Raw genomic sequence first — 22,131 nt, forward strand, 5'->3', positions numbered from 1 at the left:
TACTCTTTCTTATTATCTTAAGAGGCCCTAGAAAAGTCTTAAAAGGCCCATGGCCCACGGTTGAGAAAAGAACAAGCCCAACAATATTTCAGATTCTGTTTCTTCTTCTTCTTCTTCTTCTTCTTTGCTCTCTCTGAAACACACTGAAAACGAAAACAATGGCTTCTTCCAATGAAAAATCAGCAACATTTTTGAAGAATTACGGTTACGATTTCTTATTGGGATCAATTGCCACTTTCTATATACTCATGGTGCCTTACACTAAGGTCGAAGAAAGTTTCAACGTTCAAGCAATGCACGATATTCTTTATCATCAATTTCATTTAGATAATGTGAGTTTACTTTATGCTATTTTACTTTTGCTTATAAACTTTATAGTATTAATTTATAATTTTGTGTATATAATTTATTGATTGATTTTATTTCTATGTTTTTGTTGACAGTATGATCATCTAGAGTTCCCTGGTGTCGTTCCTCGCACTTTCATTGGTAAGCTTTTGTATTTTCTATTATTTTATGTCTTTTTTTTTACTAATATGATTTCGATGTATAACAGAATATGAAGCCGTTTGGATTTACTTATTTTTGAGCTTATGTAAAACAACTTATGCAAATAAATAAGCTTTTATTATACATAACAGCTTGTCAAGGTAGTTTATTAAAAAACTGTTTATAAAGATACAATTTTTGTTAGTGACAATGGATGAATTAAGATAAAAAGTTATTTATTTGCACAAACTATTTTTCATAAGCTCAAAAATAAGTCAATCCAAACAGGCCATATACATTATAGGATTAGAAATGACAGCATTATAGAGAGAGTTGGGGTAGCACATGTCATAGAAAAGATGGTGGAAACTCAAATTAGGTGGTTTAGACATGTAGGGAGAAGACCTGTAGAATTTGTAGTAAGGAGAGTAGATCAGGTAAAGGGTAGTCAAATCACTAGAGGCAAAGGAAGACGGGCTTAGTGGGATAAGGCTTAGTTGTTGGTTGGTATTATTACTATGTTCTTCATGTTATGCTTTCATGTTTCGCATGGCTAGCCAATATAATTGTTCCTAAGTTGTTTTCACCTGATTTTCACAAGGTTTTAGGATAGCTTATGAAAATAATGTGAATTTATTTTTCCCTTTGTTATAGAAATAGGTTATACATCATATGATAAGTGCTTGTGCTATACATGCTTAATAAAGTTGTTTATCCAAAGACAAAGAGGTTAATATTGTTTATGAGAAGTAAGAAGTTTCTTTCTGAAGAAGTGAATAAATATGGCCCCATTTAGTGTGAATCAGTAATATTATTTGGAATTGTTACTAGCCTGTTTTATATAACTGTTATTATTGTCTGTTTAGTTGTTAGTAATGACAATTGGATCATCCTTATCTTTTTGTTAATTTGGATTAGTCACCATGAATTTTCACAAAGTCCATGTTTCTTCAGTATACACTGGTGTATGCACTAATGTAGTAGGTCTTTTTTGTTTAGGTGCTTTGCTTGTATCACTTGTTGCATCTCCGATTGTATTTATTACAAGTTTGCTGCATTTGCCGAAGTTTTATGCTCTTCTCATAGGTAACCTCTTTTGCACTTGACACTCATTGACTCATTGCAATTTCATTTTCCTCTGTTTAGAGAGTGCTGTGTTGTCTAATCTTTCTTTCTTCCTATATTTCACATACAAAATGTTCAAATTTGTCAAACATGGTGTCAATTTTCACTATCCTGCGCTTTGTGGCTAATCTGGTTCTGTTGATAATATGTTTTTTTTATTGTTCATATTTCGACTTTTTTTTATCATCAGCTGTTGTCCAACTTATTTTTCTTACATATACCCTATGGGTCTTTTGGTTGATATGCAGTTCGAATGGCCCTTGGATGCATCGTACTGTATACACTAAGATTCTTTCGTCATCAGGTTTGCATATTTGACTACTTTTTCCTCCTTCCTATATCTCTATTAATAATCAATAAAGAAGACCTATATTGAGTAAATAAATGTAATTTTTCCATTGTTTAAAAAAAAAAATGTAATTTTTCCACAAATCAGTGTTCAGCAAAATTTCTTATATCTTACCTATCTATTTAAAGTTTAGGTTTCATATGAAATGATAGCATTGATTTTATTTTGGCATAACATTCAAGAAATTTTCTTAAACATTATTTCTTTTTGCTTAACTGGTAATGATAGTTAAGAGTTGCTACGATACACATGAGTTGATAAACATTCTAGCTCATTTGCATAAATACAATGTCATAAACATTATAGCTAATTTGCTATGCTTGTTGAAACTTGGCTCATGTATTTTGTGCATCTTGCCTGTACTTTAGATAAAGGGGTTCTTTCTATGCAAATTAGTGTACAAGATAAAATTGCTTTCTTGAGATTTGACTTCATAATGTTTTGTCTGTGAACTATTTAGAGGGAGGAGGTGAGAGGGAGTTGTTTCTTTGATGATTTTTTGGAGGAATTGTGGAATTCTCACACAGATGCATATATTTTTATTTTATTGCTGTACTGTCAAGACAGGAGCTTTGGTTTTCTATATTAACAAAATGTCTAAAAGCACCAATGCTAGTCATTAATACCTTAAATGAGTTATCAATCATATTTTTACTTTGCATGGCACGCACGTTCCTTCCATTGGTTTTACAGTTTATTTTCTCTCTTCTCCAAGCCATTGAAGTTTAAAATATGTTATATAGATTAAGTTGGATATGTTCCCTGAATCATATTATTTGCTGTGCAGATAAGGAATAAATTTGGGCACCAAGTAGAAGCCTTCTTTGTGATACTAACATCCATTCAGTTTCATTTTCTGTTCTATTGTTCTCGTCCGCTTCCCAACATTCTTGCTTTGGGTATAGGTAACTACTTTCATTGATTAAGTGGATTTTATATTTTCGATCTCATTTTAATTTCCCTGAAATTTTATTGATGCCATTATAAGGGGTTTCTCTTGATTTATTTTTCAGTAAATTTGGCATTTGGATACTGGTTCCAGGGGCGCTTTTATGCAGCTCTAAACTCTTTGGTATGTATGTCATTTGGTTGTACTTCAGTTTCATGTTAGTTGAGATTCTTAATTATTCGTTTGTTAGCTCTTATGCACTGCCTTTTTTGAAATAATCTCTTGGCACTTTTGGATTATCAGATTTTTGCTACAACCGTGTTCAGATGTGACATGCTGTTACTTCTTGGTCCCCTTGGCCTACAACTTCTTCTGGTATGTTGTAATTTATATTACCTTATTTTAATCGATCCTTTTCTCCTAAGATGTTTGAGCTGCATTATGAGAGCCCGTTAAGCTGCCATTTTGTGTAACCTTCATGTTAGATATCTGTCAATTCTTTAGTTTTTCTGTTTTGAGGATATCAAATGAGTTATTATATTCTCCTACAAGGAAATAAAAATCTGGCTATGTGAGTTCCTACTCGTTGCTATTGGATGCTTGTTCTTTTCTTATTTTCCAAATTCACTCATCCTATTCCTTTTTTCTCCAAACAAATAAGAAAAAATGTCAACGATTCTCTCAAATTTTTAGAAGAAATGTTATACTTCTGTCAAGTGATGTGAAGCCAGCATTTCCTGGTACTAGAACATAGTTAGTTCTTCATGAATTTATTCAATATCAGCTCTGGATTTCTAATGTCGCTCTGGACTTCTAATGTAAAATATCTTGATATTGTAATAAAGATCATATATTCCAGCATAAGTCAAATTAATCTGTTTTGACTTTGTTTTCTTGAGTAGTTTTAATGTTAAGACTTCCAATATGTTTGTTGTTTTATATTGCATTCTTGTTAATTTTTATTTCTTTGTCACTTTCCTGTGGCTTTTATTATCTCAGGTTATAGGTTGATTGGGAAAGTTTGGATTGTTAAATTAGGTCATTGCAGAATCCCAATTTACTCAAACGTTTACTAAAATGTAAACACAGAATTTCATTGGTTTAAGCCTTTAACTATTAACTATGATTGGTATTTGGTATGATAGTTTATTGTTGGAGAAGAGTGTCCAGCGTGTTTAGGATTTGATGTCAAGTGTTCTGTTTGATGAATTTTCTTACCCTCATTTTGCGGCCTTGCACTTTTTGTCAAATAATTAAATTGAAAATTTTGTTCTAAAAATTCCCATGTTAAATTAACATGATCAAGCTTTGTGCCTGATAATATTTATCTCTTGAAGGGAAGACAAAACAAATTTCAGTATGGGGTGCTCTAAAACACTGCATTGTGATGGCCTTCTTCTGCGTAGGTTGGTAACATTTTTCTAATTAATCTTTAATTTAAAAAAGTAAAGTTTATGCTTAACTGAAGTGCTTTCATTAAAATTTGATTCTGACATTGAGGTATCCCACATGCATTACAGGTATAACCATATTGGTTGACTCAATTATGTGGAAAAGGTTATTGTGGCCTGAATTTGAAGTCTTATGGTTTAACTCTGTACTGAACAAGAGTTCTGAATGGGGAGTATCCTTCAGAGTTTATATTGCACTATAGAATATGAAAATATATGATATATAATTTATTGAACTGCTTACTATTATTATAGGTGATTTTTTTCTGGTTTTTTGTCACCTGAACCTAAAGTCTGGTGTGCATGCTAGGAGGAGTAAGAAAAAAATAAAGGAAAATGGGGATACCTGAGTTGTGTAGGTAGTTCTTTGTTTAGCAGGGGGATACACGCGTTTTTTTTTTTGTGGGGGCGAGGGGTATGAGGGGGAAGTTTGTTATACTTTTGCTAAATTTCTGGGTGGTCAGTGGTGTTACTCCTTGCACTCATCATTGATAAATGATAATAATGAGCTTCCCCTGCGAGCGAGTGAGGCACATGGATTTTATTCTTATCATGCATGCTGTCTGTTGCTTTTGATAATAATGTCCTTTTGTATTTGGTAAATTATTATGTTCCTTAACAATGCTTTTCTTAGACACATGCTTTCCATTGGTACTTCACTTCCGCGCTCCCTCGTTCACTGCTTGCTGCATATCCTCTTTCACTGGTAAGTCATCCATTGCAAGATATTGTCCTTACCGGTATAGATATAGTTTGTCATGTAGATTTCTAACTTGATATGGTGGCTTATTCTACTTCCAGTGAACTGGTTAATATCTTTTAATTTCAATATGACATGTTTTGTGTATTTTTCCCAATACCTAATTTTTTTTTTTGAAGAATCCCAATACCTAATTTAAAGTTTAATATTTTGCCTATATTTATGTGGGTTTCTTTTCCAATTTTGAGCTTACTCTTATGAATCAACTACAGGCTTGTGATTAATATGGAATGTTTCCTGCCTATGTGATTTGAAAAATTCATTTCAGTTTATTCCCTATTTTTCTCTAGTATCTCAGCCATTCAAGCATCTAGCATGCTTATGCACAGTCATGAATGTTTGTGAACACCATCTCTAAAACATACTAGGGTATTTGGACTATGTATAGTCATGGTAAATTTCAGTAAAGATGGGGCTTGTTGAATAATTAATATGCCCGTTATCTGTAATTTATTCCTAGTGAACACCATCTCTAAAACATACTAGGATATTTGTTCCTGACTTCACAAGATGTCTGCTTTGCAGTTTGGTTTCTTAGTAGACAGAAGAGTACGGTCTTTTACTTTCCCAGCTCTTGCCTTCATTTTGCTTTATTCTAAGCTTCCCCACAAGGTACCACAATTAGACTATCAAATCCGTCACTTAATTTGTGTCTGTCATCAAACCAAATAATGCACTTAACATTATTTTGATGGATATTGCAGGAGCTTCGTTTTATTCTAAGTTCAGTTCCAATATTCAACTTGTCTGCTTCGATTGCATGTAACAGAATGTAAGGTCTCTATGATTATCTAAGTTTCATTAACATAACGGCCCTTAGAAAGCAGAATATTTACATAAAGATTTTTCTTTTCTTACATGTGGTTTTTAGTTGCAATGTTTATGCTCAGATATGAAATAGAAACAACTTGTTAATTTGAGTTTTATATGGGTCGATATAAGTTAATTGGGCTCTCTCCGCATTTTCTGACATTATTTCATCATGTTTGTCGACATGTATACTAAAATACAACTGAAAAGAGATATTAAGGAAGAACAAGTAAATTGTGAATTTCAAATATAACTGAAAAGAGATATTAAGGAAGAATAAGTAAATTGTGAATTTCAAATATAAATGAATTTGTATTCCTTTCCTTGTTTCTGAAGAATTGTATTCTGCACTGTTAACCTCTGAGATGTAGCTCAGTTATTTATAGTACATTTAGTCAGTTACAAAGCCTAACTGACTGACCTGCAACAGTAACACCCTAACTGGCACTCTGCGTCTACAGTTGTCCTATGCAGTATCTACAGTGCTTCTATGCAGTCTAGTATGATATACAGGATATACAAAGTATAATCCATACAATACAAATCATACCCCAACTGTGATGATTTGAGTTTGAACTGTATTTGTATTTACAATCTTAATAGTGATTTTAAAATGATGTGCCCTTTTTGATTAACTTGACTATTTTCTTACTGTGCTGTGTAGTAAGTTACTAACCTTCGTTTGGATGTGTCCTGAAATGTTTCAGTTACAATAATAGGAAAAAGATGATCTGGAACTTGCTTTTCCTCGTTATGTTGGGATCACTTCTAATGAGGTTGGTTCACTGGTCATTTTGTTTCATCGGTGATAGATCCTTCTTTCACGGGCTTATTTATTCTCTTTTTTTGTAGTCTTGGAGTAACCATCACAACTTTTACGGCATCATATTGGAACTATCCTAGTGGTCATGCCTTAAAAAAATTGCATAGGACTGGTGAGTCCATGAGTTGCAAAATGTCCGTTCATTTCCTACAAAGCATTTAGCTATAATTTTCCTTGAAAAAGTACTACTCTTTTTTTACCCATTAATTTTAGAAAAATATTGAAGTTTCACCTTCATTTTCTTCATAATCAACAGTGGCAAAGTCTGTCAAAATGTTGAGACTGTTGTACCTGGTGAATCATCTGAATTCTGAAGGATTAGAAAATATTTTAAAATATGGCTCTCTAATCTGATACTTTGATCATGAATTGCTGTTCTGTCAAAAAATTTATTGTCATGGGTGTTATCTGATTGTTCAATTTATGACATTTCTGGGCTATATGATGCATATTGTATAATTGAGTTTGAGGTGTTTTATTGAGACTCATTCTCTGACTAGCATTCTGTTATTAACATTCCCAGTTTGGAAAGTAAATAACTGGAAAAGTAAGAGTATTGTTGAATTTGATATGTATCATTTGCTTTAACTGGAAAAGTAAGAGTATTGTTGAATTTGATATGTATCATTTGCTTTAACTGGAAAAGTAAATAACTGTATAATTTGATATGTATCATTTGCTCTTCTGAATTACAACAAGACTAATTAACATATAGTCATTGAGACCCAAAACAACTCCAATCCAGAAAAATTCCTCATTTAAATAATAAAATAGAAATTTCAAGAAAATAAATGATATCTTGAATGTTAAAGAAATTATTGATATGAGAGTAATGTACAAGTTTGTTGTTTTGTCTTTTTCACACTACCCCATTCAATACTTTTAGCCAGGTGTTTTTAATTATTTATTTTTTTGTGGCAGGTTTCCAAAGTGATACGAATGAACAATTGGTTCACATCGATACATTTTCTGCCATGAATGGAATATCTCGCTTTTGTGAAAGTGATTTTCCATGGAGGTATATTTTGCTTCTTTCTTTTATACATGCTTTTGTTAACTCTTGCAAGGATCCAAACAATGTTTGACTACAATAATCATTCATGTAAATGATAGGACCCGATCTCGATTACGACTGAACATTGATCAATAAAATAAAACAGTAGAATATAGTAGTGAATAGAAATTCTTATTGCTGGAAATAGCAAGAGTTCATGTGGGATCTAGCTCACAATACAAACAGAAGACTAAAATGAAAGGAAATAAGCTGTAAATGATAATGGAGGCACTTTGAGAGGCCTTAGCTCTCCTAGGGTAAAATTCATCACTCAAATCATGCATAAAAAACAATGGCAGGGAAACATTCTCCTATTTAATCAATCAGATCTAGATTTACTTTCTCTTCCCTCGCTGAATAAGGAAACATTCCTATAAGGGAATGATTAGCTGTATCCTTCTGCCCACGTTTCCTTTTATAAAATCTGTCATAACTATCAATAAACCACTACATTTCTCAGCCTTTAGCAACCACTATATTTATATTCACCGTCCTACTAGGCATGAAATCCACTATATTTATGTTCTGAGCAGTGGCGGAACTAGAAAAAATATCGTGGGTGGGCCGAAAAATAGTCAATCTATTTTCAAATTGAATTTTTTGCTCTTCTATTTTCACATGTTACTATTTTGGTACCAACAAACTATATTTTTACTCTAAAAATTGTGATTTTTGGCTATAAAGGTGATTTATTGTCTCCAACATTGAATCTAAAGATGAAATATCAAATTTGAGACCAAAATTCACAATTTTTTCCCATTAAAATTCGCTAATTTTACAGCAAAAAAGTAATAAAAAAATATTAAGATAGGACTAAAATTGCAACAAATGTGAAAATATGGGACTTTAAAAATTTAATATTAATTAAACATATTTTTTATGTCATTTCATATTTATATACGCTAGTTCAACTGCTAATTTTATCTATTATTATAAATTCAATTAATTATGAACTAACATTTACACTAATACTTGAACTAATATATGTACCGAATTACTTATAGTCATCAATAATATACTCTAAATTAATATTTATATTAATATTTGTACATATATATACCGGGTGACTTAAAATCATTAATAATACATTTAAATTAATACCCTACATATAAAAAAAATTATTTTTTGGGGGTGGGGGTGGGCCGCGGCCCACCTCAGCCCACCCCTAGGTCCGCTGCTGGTTCTGAGATTATGTTTTCAACATCATCTTCGAGAATCAAGATCAATCTCACTTCTTTCCCCAGATAATAAATTGATGTCAAAGAAAAACTCTGTTTAACTACTTTGACACATTTTGTCTCTGCATTGTGTATCCTCCTCTCCTGCACACTCGTGCTTTCAGGTTCTCGTCTCTTCATGGATAAAGGAGGATTTATATTCTTCTATTTTTTACATTGTAAACTGTATTTCGGTATGACCATAGTTAAGCCTCCTGTTGGGGAGGCATGTAGTGGAGGCCTTTATCAACTTCTGAAGTATATTACCCATTTTCTCGCATCCATCTTGAGGTATTTGGCTGACTGCAGTCTTCTTGAGTGTAACAAGGAACTGGAGCTATTTGGATTAATGAATGTGTTTCCAATGAATAATATAAAACTACAAAACTTGATCCATTTTCTGCATGCTTACGATGTTTCAGTTCATTTGTTAGCTCCTTACAGCTATTTGAACTGTGTGCATTTTGATTCTACAGTTTAAATACTTTTCTTAACATCTACATGTAAATTCCTTCTATGCCAATTATTGTTGTGGCGAGTCTGATTCTGGATTTGAGTGCTAAGAATTGGACTCCTTTTTCCATTGTTAACTCATGATAGTTGTGATGATTGTTGTTTGCATATGCTGTTTACATGATTTGTCATGCCTATAGGCTATATGGAAAACTTGTGAAGAAACTAAACATGATAGAATAAATATGAATATTCCTCATTTTTTTCCTTGGTTTTGTTCACAATAATTATAGCAAGTTACTTTCCACTATTTTCTGATACTAAGTTACATTTCCACTTTTCTTTAATGCAGGTATTCTAAAGAAGAAGAAATTAAGTTGCAAGAATTTCAGCAGAGAAATTTTACTTTCCTAATAAAGTGAGTTATCCATTAACTGGCATTACCAGTTATGATATTCCAAGTACTTTGCATGACTGACATAAATTGCATGGCACATGCTTTCTTTACGATGTGAGATCCTGCATAATACCTAAATAACATAGAAACTAATCCTAGGAATCTAAGATATTCTAAGGTCCCAACTGATTTACCAACTGATTTTACTTGATAAACTAAGATACTACTACGTAGTATAAAAATATTATAAGAGTTTGTCTAATACTCGACACTTTTGGGATTTTGTATATGATTTCACACTTCAGTGCACTGCCTTAGCTATTTTCTCATAAATCTGATCTTTTCCATCGTCTTTAACAGTGAACATCCTGTGATCAATGGATTCAAGTGTCTATTTACTGAAGATGGTTTCTCAAGAATGCGCATTAACTATGGCTTTCCACCAATTTTACTGGTCAGTAGTCGCTGCACTTGACAACCATTTCAAACAATGAATGCTTTATTATACCTTCCAAAATTATGTATCCCTGTTTTGACCCTTTGCAGGTTAAAGAGCCTAAAGTGTATGTCCATGGAAATTTAGAAAACAATGCTGTTGTCAACAAAATTTGGCCTGGCTGCCCATAATTTGGCTTGGAATCCCAACGTGTGATCGAACTTGTGTGGCAAAGTGGCAACCAGAGCAACTTCTAGTGCTTATTATTCTCTTATTGATGCACTACTCTTGGGGAGAAAAGCTAATTTAAGAATACTACTGATTTACAACATTTGAAAGCTATATTATGATTAACCAGAAGCTGAGGTAGTGTAGTGGAATTATTTATTGTAACTAATATACGGGTTTAGCCTTAAAATATAGCTGGGGTTAAATGAAGTTTTTCAATTATTATGGAATCACATGATTAACAATAGAACGGAACATCAATTTCTTTTTACCATTGTTTCAAAAAAAAAATTGACTTAATTGCCATGTAATTTAATAATAGACAAGAATTTCAATTTTTGTCTACTTTTTTAGCCTCAAATTTGTCATGTCTCATACAGATTTAGAATTTAACAAAGCACAACAAAAGTTGTTTTTGTTCAATCTCTTATTTTTCTGCAAATGCAACATAATTGTTTTTTCGAGGAACCTAGCTAATTGCACTAGTTGCAAAAATTTAAAGACTACAAAACAAATGCTAAAAAGAAGGTATTATTGATTTTTTTTTTTGTACATATCCCAAATGGGTTAAATATTAAATACAACAAGGATATATAAAAATGGGTTAAATATATTTTGGTTCTTTATAAATATTTCATTAGTAAGTTTTGGTCACAAATGTCCCCATGAGCTTAGCTCAATTGGTTGGGACATCAGCATTTTATATGCAGGAGCCAGGGTTCGAACCCTGGACACTCCACTTATCCATCTTTAAAGGTGGAATTTCAAGCCACTAGGCTACCTGACCAAAAAAAAAAAAGTTTTGGTCACAAATATTTTCTGTCATATTTTTGGCCCCTGCTTTTCATTCAACTCATGTATATTATTCGAAATTTTAAATTTTTCTAGGCACTCATATTTAATATATATATTATATGAATCTCTCTTGCAAAGTTTAACTTTTTTTAACAATGAATGAAATAAATATGAATTTTTTTAGTTTTTTGTGCTTAAAAATTCATAAATAAATAATTCATCTTATATTAAAAAATTCTAAATTTTTGTGAGAAATTTTTATACTATTATAAACATGAATATAAAAAACGATTCAAAAATGTGAAAATATGCGAGAAAATAGAGAGTTGATTAATAAGTTGGGGCTAAAAAATTTTGACAAAAAATATCTGAAAAACAGAACGCATATAATGTTTGTTGTTAAAAGCATATATACACAACGATATACACAGGTGTAGGATGGAGCCAATCATATCCATCTCAAATCCAAACATTATTATTATCTTCAAAAAAACAACCTTCATAGCCATTTCCTAAAAACCAGTTCTTGTTTTGTTTGTCACACACAAACATAACACATTGACAAAATGATGACAACGCCTCTTCAAATTCAATCTTCTCTGCAAAACCAAAGCTTTTCTCTTTCACTTTCATCTTCCTTTTGCTATTCCAATACTCTTCCATTCAAACAAAGGGTCAGTGTCTGTTACACTTACAGTACTGGAAGAGCAATCTCTGTCACTTGTTCTATCTCAAAAGTTCATAACTATGGTACTGTTGATTATGAAAGAAGACCCAATGTGAAATGGAAAGTTCTTTACAAGAGAATATCTATGATGCAAAATCCTGAATTGGGTTCTGCTTCTGTGTTGAATCAGTGGGAAAATGAAGGCAAAACTCTTACCAAATGGGAACTTTGTAGAATTGTCAAAGAGTTGAGAAAGTATAGAAGACATGATAAAGCTCTTCAGGTAAATCAATCATTATAAACCTTATCTTCAATGTGTTATTTGTTTTGTCAAGTAGATTAGTGGCTAGAAATACACTAGGTAGATAAGTGGAGAATCCTAGGTTTTGAACCCTATGTATAACATGATGTCCCTACAAAATGAACTATGTTCACGGGGACATCTTCAATATGTTATTTATTTCTAAGATTGATATCCCTATCAACTGAGTTAAGCTCACGGGACATAGAAAAAAGATGTAATTGGTATAAACTGTCAATTAGTTGTAATTGTCTGTTATTAAAAATGTTTGACTTTAATTAAAAAGATCTTAAAAGTCTCAACACATATACATTTGATTCTGATTGTTTGGTTTTATACTGATGATAGTGTATCAAAATTAGACTAAAGGTGTGTTTGATATGCTTAAAAATGAGGGACTGAACATGGCGAAAACAGTTGTACTTGGTTTGATTTTAAAACTATTCCTAGGACTGGAATATCCGGGGCCAAGAGTCTGAACTAAAATTGAAATTCTTGTTCCTCACTATACCCGATGACAAATTGGTGCCCTAGTACTAGTTGTCTAAAGTACCAAAAAACATTTTGTCTTGTGTTGTTATGTTAAGTACTTATCTTTTGTAAATCAAACGGACTCAAAGTGAGTTTCTCAAAATCACGATGCACTGTGGTTTTGTTGAAGCCACAAAGCATAGCTTTTGTCAAAATCATTGTGGCTCACATTGATTCTGGCAATCTCACCGCCAATCGAAACATGCACTAATAAAAGTTTGATGTTTTGTTCAATTGAATGGTGTTGTGTTAGTGGTGAAATGTGTTTTTTTTTTAGAGGATTGGAGTATTGTGTTGATTGGCTTGATTTTCCTTAAGGTTGAATTGCAATTGTGTTCATTTTGCGTTATTCATTGTGACATGAATATGATTCTACTACCAGTTTTATGTGTGTTTAGGTGTTTCCTTTTAGCATTAGATTTTGGTGTCTTACAATTTAGTGCTTAACTGCTGTAACATGGGAGCTTAAGGATTTATTTGTATAGTGTTTACAGGTGTGAAAATTTGATCTTAATCTGACATGTTAATCAAAAGAAAAATTCTGAATTTTTGTTGTTGTTGACAGACATGCAAATTGTGTATGGGATGCCATTTTCTTAAGGTTTTTTCAGTTGTTGTGAATTGAGAGTGCAAATAAAAGGCATAAAAATGAAAGCTATGAAGCACTGAAATAGACTCGGATACCGAATATGACACTGACCAATCACCTGTCGACACTAGTAATAATTTGAGAAAATTGAAATAATTGAATGTGTTATTGTCGGATAATTAACACGTGTCGTACACCGGATACACACCTTCAATCTGAAGTGTCGATGCTACATTGAATGATAGAGAGCAGATATTTGAAGAAGAAAAGATAGAAATAACATGATAGGAGGGAAGGTGTAGATATTAGTTTTGTGGTTTTGGAAATAGAAATTAGGAGGTAGAGCCATGACTCTTCATCCTTTTGAGCAATGTTCGAAATATATAGCATGTTGCAAAGTTGTTATAAATCCATATAAATTGCAGCCTCGTTCAAAGATATGATTAAATGGCATGCTTCCTTTGAAATGTATGAAAGTATGATACCGCACATGGTTTCTGATTATATAAAAATTATTTCCTTCAAATGTCTTAATATCATCCATGAACAAGTTTATGAAAGTAATGAGCAAATGTTTCAGGTATATCAGTGGATGAACAATAGACCAGAGAGGTTTAGAATAACTGCAAGTGACGCAGCGATTCAGTTAGATCTAATCGCAAGAGTTCAGGGAGTTTCTAATGCAGAAGGATATTTTATGAACCTGACTAATGATTTAAAAGACAAGAGGACATATGGTGCCCTTTTGAATGCGTATGTTCATTCTAGATCAAGAGAGAAAGCAGAATTTTTACTCGACGCAATGAGGGGTAAAAAGTACTTAAATTCACTACCGTTTAATTTAATGATGACTCTCTACATGAACCTTAAGGATTATGATAAGGTTGATATGATGGTTTCAGAGATGAAAGAAAAGAACATACAGCTAGATATATATACATATAATATCTGGTTATCTACGTGTGGATCTCAAGAATCAGTAGAAAAGATGGAACAAGTGTTTGAACAAATGTCAAAGGATCCTACGATTATCCCTAACTGGAGTACATTTAGCACAATGACTGCAATGTACATTAAGATGGAAATGTTTGAAAAAGCACATGAGTGCTTAAAAAAGATGGAGGTTAGAATAATAGGTCGAGATCGAATACCTTTTCATTATCTCCTGAGTTTGTATGGAAGCATTGGAAACAAGGACGAAGTTTATCGCGTGTGGAATAACTATAAAACAATATTTCCAAGTATACCAAATTTGGGATACCATGCTGTTATTTCTTCTCTAGTGAGAATAAACGATATTGAGGGTGCGGAAAAGCTTTATGATGAATGGGTTTCAGTAAGGCCGTCTGATGATTCTCGAGTAGCAAACCTTATCATAGGCTGGTATGTTAAGAAGGGCAAATTTGATATAGCTTTTAATTTCTTTGAAAACATGATTGAAGGTGGAGGATCTCCGAATTCGAATACATGGGAGATTCTTGCTGAGGCTCATATTGCTGAAAAGAGGATTTCAGACGCCCTATCGTGCTTGATAAAGGCTTTTAAGACTGTTGGTTCAAAGAGTTGGAAACTGAAGCCAATAAAATTAGCTGCATTCCTGAAGCTTTGTCGAGACGAAGACGACATGGAGAGTGCCGAAGTTTTAATTGAGTTATTGAGGCAGTCAGGATACCATAAAGACAAAGTGTATGCATCACTCATTGGCAATGATGAACTGTCAAGCACGATTGAAAGAATTGATGATATTGTTGACGGTGAAAACATGGATGATGATGATGATGATGATGATGATAACGACGACGACTCTCAAGTGGTTTTCAACCAAGTAGATAGTAGCTTTTGATACCTATGTAATATGGACTCTTCAAATTGAAGGTGTTTGACACATACGACATCAACACGTGTGATTACACTAAATCACTTCCATTTGCTTAAATTATTATTGGTGTCTATGAGTCAGTGTCAGGATCAAATCTCTTATGCAGTTATGCTAGCTTAGGACATGGACCATGGTGCTTTGCTCTAACAGGAATTGATTCTTCTGATGCATGTGATCTGAGGCATCCTTGTGTCTTTTTGAATATGATTTTGTTTATATTTGGACTAAAGTAGTGTTACATAATTACATTATAATATATCTGTGTATTACTGATTATTGATAGTTTAGAGTCAATTGGGACTGTTTAACTAACTATTGATGGTTTTTAATAAAATTTTAATGAATTATATTTGAATTTGTCGCTCTATATGATTTAACGATTATAGAACGTAGGGCAAACTACACTCACTTCCCCTAAAATTTACTTTTTTTTTTTACACAACCCCTAAAATTTACTTAAAAAAATGAAAACGCTCCCTTTATTTTTTAACTAAACACTAACTTTTCTTAAGTTTATCTCAAACTAACAAACAAACAACCCCCTTTCTCCTTCATCCTGTTTGTTGTCCTATGAAACAAAAAGTACAAAAAGAAGTTGCAATTACGATTTCATGCTACCAACAAATAACAACCTCAAAAGATATAAAAAATAAATAAAATAAAAATGGTTAAAGTAATATATTTGATGTGGCAATTTTTTTTTATGTGGCAATTTGTGCCCAAGCAAGTGTTGCGTGCGTTTGATTTGCTAAAAAATAGGGAACTGGATATGACAACTTTTATTCTACCTTGTTTGATTTGAAATCGGTTATGGAACTGCACAAATTAAGTAGCAAGGGACAAGACAAAAACAAGATTTTTTGTCATTCACTGAACCACGAGACAACCTTTTGTCCACGGTACAACTATAAAAAATACGAAAATACGCATTTTATCTTCGAATATAAAAATATTATCGTCCTATATCTCTCCGGTATATTTTCTTCCTGTTTTATATTATCTTGTAAGGTGGACCCTATCTTTCTCAATTCCAAACATCATTATTATCTTCAAAACCCTTGTTTTGTTTGTCACCGTCACAAACATGCATTGAGAAAAAGGAACAAGAAGAAGAAGAAGAAGATGATGACGCCACTTCAAATTCAATCTTCTCTGCAAAACCAAAGCTTTTCTCTTTCACTTTCATCTTCCATTTGCTATTCCAATACTCTTCCCTTCAAACAAAGGGTCAGTGTTTGTTACACTTACAGTGTAAGAGCAATCTCTGTCACTTGTTCCATCTCAAAAACTCACAACCATGATACTGTTGATTTTGAACGAAGACCCATTGTGAAATGGTTTGTTCTTTACAAGAGAATCTCTATGATGAAAAATCCTGAATTGGGTTCTGCTTCTGTGTTGAATCAGTGGGAAAATGAAGGCAAAACTCTTACCAAATGGGAACTTTGTAGAATTGTCAAAGAATTGAGAAAGTACAGAAAACATCACAGTGCTCTTCAGGTAAATCAATCAATCTTTAATATATGAATGAATATTATCTTTAATAGTATGTTAATTGTAATTGTCCGGATAATCTTAGTTTACTTACTTCGCGGCCAAACTCCAATTATCGGGGGGTCCCTTTCGCCTCAGAACTGGAGGGTTAACACAAAAGAAAAATATTAGCTTCGCAGCTTGTTGTCCGCTTGTCTTTCGTTAATGTGTGCTTATCTTGAATATATATAAAGAAAAAGATTTAATTGTAATTGTTGGGTTATTAAAAATGTTTGATTTTAATTAAAAAGATCTTAAAAGTCACATATATGATTGATTGTGATGGCTTAATAGCCTAAAATGTTTTATATGTATAAAAATTAAGCTAAAAAATTATGTGAACATACATAACAGAATCAAATTCACTACAAATTTGGGGAAGTATCTAGAGGTTCCTTTATCTGGCAAAGCTTCTAGGCGTACTGACTTTCGATATTTAATTGATCAAGTTAACAACAAACTGACTTCTTGGAGGGCAAAACACCTCTAGTTTGCGGGTAGAGTCACTCTAGCAAAATCATTCATAGAAGCGATACCGGTTTATCCCATGTTATCCCTAAAGCGTGTCTCATTGATATCCAGCAAATCCAGCATGCCTTTATCTGGAGAGTATGGAGGATTAGGATTTCGACAGCTTCATAATATAAACAAGGCGTGTCTTATGAAGCTTGGCTGGGAGCTCTGAACAGGTAGTGATGCTTTGTAGTGTAAGGTACTACGTAGCAAATATGAGAGGGGTGGTATGGAGTATGACAAGATTGTGGCTAAAGCAAATGATTTTACTCTTTGGAAATTTTTGGCAAACTCATGGCCGGAGCTATCAAAACACCAGTTCTGGTCGATTGGAAATGGTGTTTCTGTTGATCCTTGGACTTCTTGTTGGTTGAAGGAAGGCTATCACATCGTTGATATGGTGGAAGATGTACCTTTGGAGTGGAAAAATATTAAGGTAAAAGATTTGGTAAGTAATGATGGAAACTGGATGCGTGAGTGCATCAACTGGTTACCGTATTCGATGTGCGAGGTTATTAAGACGGTCTTACCATCTGCAGAGGATTTGGGAGAAGATAAACGGCTATGTCCTGGAAATGGCAGAGGAGCATACACAGTATCAAGTGCATATCGACTGATGAGTAATGAAGATGGTATAGCAGCAGTACACAGTGAGTGTGGTCCAAAATTTGGATGATTGAAGCGCCGGAGAGAGTTCGATGTTTATTTGGTTGATGAGACATGGAAGGATACTGACAAACAAGCTGAAGCATGCCATGAATTTAAGTGAACCGCATTGCAACGGATGCAATTTACAGGAAGAAACTATTACTCATGTAATGCGTGACTGTCCAATTGCTATGGTTGTTTGGATCCATTTAGTACCAAGACAGTTATAGAACAATTTCTTCATGTTGTCTGAAATGCAATGGATAGATTATAATTTAAATTGATGATAGATGACACCGTACATTGGAATGCTTTATCGGCTATTACTTGCCATTATCTATGGAATTGGAAAAGTAAGGAAGCACATGATAATTCTTTTGTTAGACCACCGAAGCAATGGATTATGACAAAATGCATGGCAGTTGATTATGTTCAAGCTGCATCTATAGCATATAACATGAGAACTCACACCACTCAAGTTTTAGTGCGTTGGGAACCACCAGCTCCAGGGTGGATCAAATTGAATACGGATGGAGCATGCAAAAGTAACGGGGATGCTGGATGTGGAGGTTTAATATGAGTAGAGAGTGAATTGCTAGGAGATTTCTCTAAATATATAGGGCGTTGTAACGCCTTTGTTGCTGAACTTTGGGGAGTTCTAGAAGGACTAAAACTTGCTAGAACTAAAGGTTTTACTCACATAGAAGTGTGTGTGGATTCCACAGCCGTTATTACCAATATTCAAAATGGAGGTCGAGGTAATGTGATGGGGCGTAGTAGATTGGTGCAGAGAATCCTCAGCTGATGGCCTTTATTGTGCAGATGCTTTATATGGCCTTCGGTTTGGATAGAAATTTTATGGTTTATGATGTTTGTCCGGTCCAATTAAAGGATCGTGTCGATGCAGACGCTAGGGGAGCTCAGACTCCCTGGTTGATTCCCGTGTAATCTTTTTTTTTTGGGCTTAGTCCCTCTTGCAATCCAATTCACTATAACTTATTACAGCGTGGAAAAACAAGGTTCGAGTCGTGGCTGTGAGAGGTAGCTAACACTTAGTGTCAACACGCTTCGGATAGGATTACCTCCAGTGGAGGAAACCTATGGGAAACCGAAAATCTACTAAAATTTAATCTCTTGCATGCCTTAAACAGGATCACCTACAGTTGAGGGAACCTATGGGAAATCAAAAAGGAAAAACATAAATTATTATGATTTATGCAATATGAGAAAAAGTTTCAATTGGATGGTGCTATGTTAGTGATGGAATATGTTTTTGTGAGAGTACTGTGTTGATTGTCTTTATTTTCCTCAAGGTTGAATTGCAAATTGCAATTGTGTTCATTTCGAGTTAATCCGTTGCGACATGAATATGATTCTACTACCAGCATTGTATGTACAGGATATTAGTATGTGTTCTTCATGTGCAGTAGATGTTAAACAGCTTCTAATAGCATCTGAATGGAAATATTCATGGTGTACGATTTTATTATATAGTTTTAAAATTTGATTTCAGCTTTGCAATTGCGTGTAAAAAATTTTTCATCCAACTGTTTATTTTGAGAATTAGATTTTGGAGTTTTCTTCAGTTTAAAGATGTACAAAACTATGACATCGCTCACTGTTTCTGATTATATATACTTCCTTGCCTCAAATAATGCCTTAATAATATTAGCCACAAATGATCTTATGAAAGTAATAACTAATGAACATATTTTGCAGGTATACGAATGGATGAACAATAGACCAGAGAGGTTTACGATATCTTCAAGTGACGCTGCAATTCAGTTAGATCTAATCGCAAAAGCTCATGGAGTTTCTAGTGCAGAAGGATTTTTTCTGAACCTGACCAATAATTTGAAAGACAGGAGGACATATTGTGCCCTCTTGAATGTATATGTTCATTCTAGATTGAAAAATAAGGCGGAATTTTTACTTGACGTAATGAGGAGTAAAAGGTACTTAATACATTCACTACCGTTTAATTTAATGATGAATCTCTACACGAACCTTAAGGATTATGGTAAGGTTGATATGTTGGTTTCAGAAATGAAAGAAAAGAACATACAGTTAGATCTATATACATATAATATCTGGTTAACTTCTTGTGGATCTCAAGAATCAATAGAAAAGATGGAACACGTGATTGAACAAATGTTGAACGATTCTACCATAATCACTAACTGGGTTACATTTAGCATAATGGCTGCAATTTACATTAAGATGGAACTGTTTGAAAAAGCTCATGAATGCTTAAAAGAGATCGAGGGTAGAATATTAGGTCGAGATCGAGTACCTTTTCATTATCTCCTGAGTTTGTATGGAAGCATTGGAAACAAGGACGAAGTTTATCGCGTGTGGAATAACTATAAAACAATATTTCCAAGTATACCAAATTTGGGATACCATGCTGTTATTTCTTCTCTTGTGAGAATGAACGATATTGAGGGTGCGGAAAAGCTTTATGAAGAATGGGTTACGGTAAGGCCATCTGATGATTCTAGAGTAGCAAACCTTATCATAGGCTGGTATCTTAAGAATGGCGAGTTAGATAAAGCTTTTAGTTTCTTTGAGCATATGATTGAAGGTGGAGGATGTCCGAATTCAACTACATGGGAGATTCTTTGTGAGGGCCATATTGCTGAAAAGAGGATTTCAGACGCCCTGTCGTGCTTGAAAAAGGCTTTTGTTGTGACAAGCGATTCAACGAATTGGAAACCGAAGCCAGTAATATTGGCTGCATTCCTTAAACTTTGTCAAGACGAAGACGACATGGAGAGTGCCGAAGTTTTAATTGAGTTGTTTAGGCAGTCAGGATATCATAAAGATGAAGCGTATGCATCACTCATTGGCAAAGATGAACCGGCTAGCACGATTGAAAGAATTGATGATATTGGTGTCTACGAGTCACTGTCAATATCAAGTCTGATCTCCATGTTTTGATATTTCAATTTTGTTTTGACTAGTAGAAAATGGGCTGTAAGAACATAGGGGGAAATATTGATATTCTTTTTCTCAAGCTTCTATAGCTTACCAAGACACTTGTATCAAGTGCTAGTTTAGGATATGAACTGTGATGTTTTGCTCTTAATAGGAATTGATTCTTCTGATGCATGTGATCTGAGGCAATCCTTGTGTTTTTTTCTTCTATAACTTGTGTCTCTTTAAATATAATTTTGGTTATATATGGACCCTTAGTAAATGGTACATATAATATAAGTATATAACATATCTGTGTGTGAATGTTTGTATTAATTACTTCCTTGGACCCTTGGCCAAGCTGCAACATTTTATTTGAATGGAAGATTTACTAGTGTGGGGAGTTGGGTTTCTAATCCTGATCACGACGTTCAACCTAACAAAATTATAATTTAGTTTGTCTTATTTTTAGTAGAAATTTTTAGAGTCAATTAGAACTGAAATCTTTATATATTGTTACTAAATATTAATGGGTTGTTAGAGCAAAAAAATAATATTAATGGGTTGTTTAAAAGATGTATTAGCATATTTAGTATAATGTATACATTTTTTTTAATGAAGCAGTATAATGTATACATGATATGTTGTTAACTTTACTCCAACATATAACTTTGGTAGTGGTTATAGAATCTTGTTCTCTTTAAGACATACTATTCATTATTTTGTTCTTTGGAAATTATTGGTTGGTTCATGTGTGTACATCCATATATATATATTCCATACTTGTCCATTACCAAGATAACCATAATTAGAATGCTGTTGTGACCAGTCACTCAACTAAATTGGTACACTAACTTCCTATGTTAAAGGTACTCTCTACTATGCAAACAAAAGATACCACTCTCTAAAGATAACCTCAATCCTTAAGAAGAAAAAAAATATATAAGTCTTATTTAAATTAATAGGTAGATTTATTTATTTTTGAAATAGGAATCTATCCTCTCTTAATCCAATTATAATATATTTAATGATATCTAATTTTCTATGAGGTGGGAAACAAGGTAAAAGGTAAAAAAGGTAAAAATGTAATGATTAAATTTAAGTGGTTAATGAGTTTTTTTAAGGACAGATTGTTTAAGAAAATATGAGTTCGATTTCTAAAATGAATAATTCTTGATCGGACTTTACTTACCTCTCTCATAAGAAGCGAAGGGTTAACACCGAAAAACCACATAATAGAATAATGACTTATCATGTGTTTATCATATCGGTATTTAA

At 33.2% G+C, this 22,131-nt stretch overlaps 3 protein-coding genes across 3 annotated transcripts; all 3 read left to right on the forward strand.

The window, feature by feature from the left end:
- The first annotated feature begins 112 nt into the window (after positions 1-112).
- LOC123882973 (dol-P-Man:Man(7)GlcNAc(2)-PP-Dol alpha-1,6-mannosyltransferase) lies at positions 113-10,819 on the forward strand. Its single transcript, XM_045931645.1, has 18 exons — positions 113-332; positions 444-489; positions 1,489-1,575; positions 1,863-1,918; positions 2,751-2,868; positions 2,977-3,035; positions 3,156-3,227; positions 4,195-4,258; positions 4,373-4,476; positions 4,938-5,009; positions 5,589-5,675; positions 5,768-5,835; positions 6,581-6,649; positions 6,726-6,808; positions 7,618-7,714; positions 9,773-9,838; positions 10,178-10,271; positions 10,364-10,819. The coding sequence occupies exons 1-18, from the start codon at positions 159-161 to the stop codon at positions 10,442-10,444; spliced, it is 1,497 nt and encodes a 498-aa protein (XP_045787601.1). The 5' UTR covers positions 113-158; the 3' UTR covers positions 10,445-10,819.
- Positions 10,820-11,672: 853 nt separating this feature from the next.
- On the forward strand, positions 11,673-15,519 carry LOC123882971 (pentatricopeptide repeat-containing protein At1g02150). Its single transcript, XM_045931642.1, has 2 exons — positions 11,673-12,226; positions 13,945-15,519. The coding sequence occupies exons 1-2, from the start codon at positions 11,843-11,845 to the stop codon at positions 15,205-15,207; spliced, it is 1,647 nt and encodes a 548-aa protein (XP_045787598.1). The 5' UTR covers positions 11,673-11,842; the 3' UTR covers positions 15,208-15,519.
- A 78-nt stretch (positions 15,520-15,597) lies between these two features.
- Positions 15,598-21,058, forward strand: LOC123882972 (pentatricopeptide repeat-containing protein At1g02150-like). The gene is made up of 2 exons (XM_045931644.1): positions 15,598-16,743; positions 19,657-21,058. The coding sequence occupies exons 1-2, from the start codon at positions 16,054-16,056 to the stop codon at positions 20,875-20,877; spliced, it is 1,911 nt and encodes a 636-aa protein (XP_045787600.1). The 5' UTR covers positions 15,598-16,053; the 3' UTR covers positions 20,878-21,058.
- The last annotated feature ends 1,073 nt before the right edge of the window (positions 21,059-22,131 follow it).

The sequence above is a fragment of the Trifolium pratense genome, linkage group LG5 (assembly GCF_020283565.1).
Source record: "Trifolium pratense cultivar HEN17-A07 linkage group LG5, ARS_RC_1.1, whole genome shotgun sequence".
In the NCBI taxonomy this organism is placed as follows: domain Eukaryota; kingdom Viridiplantae; phylum Streptophyta; class Magnoliopsida; order Fabales; family Fabaceae; genus Trifolium; species Trifolium pratense.

Excerpts from the sequence above, each read along its gene's own strand:
- LOC123882971 (XM_045931642.1), top strand. The coding sequence starts at position 11,843 with ATGATGACAACGCCTCTTCAAATTCAATCTTCTCTGCAAAACCAAAGC. Across the intron at positions 12,227-13,944 it reads GACATGATAAAGCTCTTCAG|GTATATCAGTGGATGAACAA; the intron begins GTAAATCAATCA and ends CAAATGTTTCAG.
- LOC123882973 (XM_045931645.1), top strand. The coding sequence starts at position 159 with ATGGCTTCTTCCAATGAAAAATCAGCAACATTTTTGAAGAATTACGGT. Across the intron at positions 3,036-3,155 it reads ATGCAGCTCTAAACTCTTTG|ATTTTTGCTACAACCGTGTT; the intron begins GTATGTATGTCA and ends TTGGATTATCAG. Across the intron at positions 6,650-6,725 it reads TTGGGATCACTTCTAATGAG|TCTTGGAGTAACCATCACAA; the intron begins GTTGGTTCACTG and ends CTTTTTTTGTAG.
- LOC123882972 (XM_045931644.1), top strand. The coding sequence starts at position 16,054 with ATGGAACTGCACAAATTAAGTAGCAAGGGACAAGACAAAAACAAGATT. Across the intron at positions 16,744-19,656 it reads AACATCACAGTGCTCTTCAG|GTATACGAATGGATGAACAA; the intron begins GTAAATCAATCA and ends CATATTTTGCAG.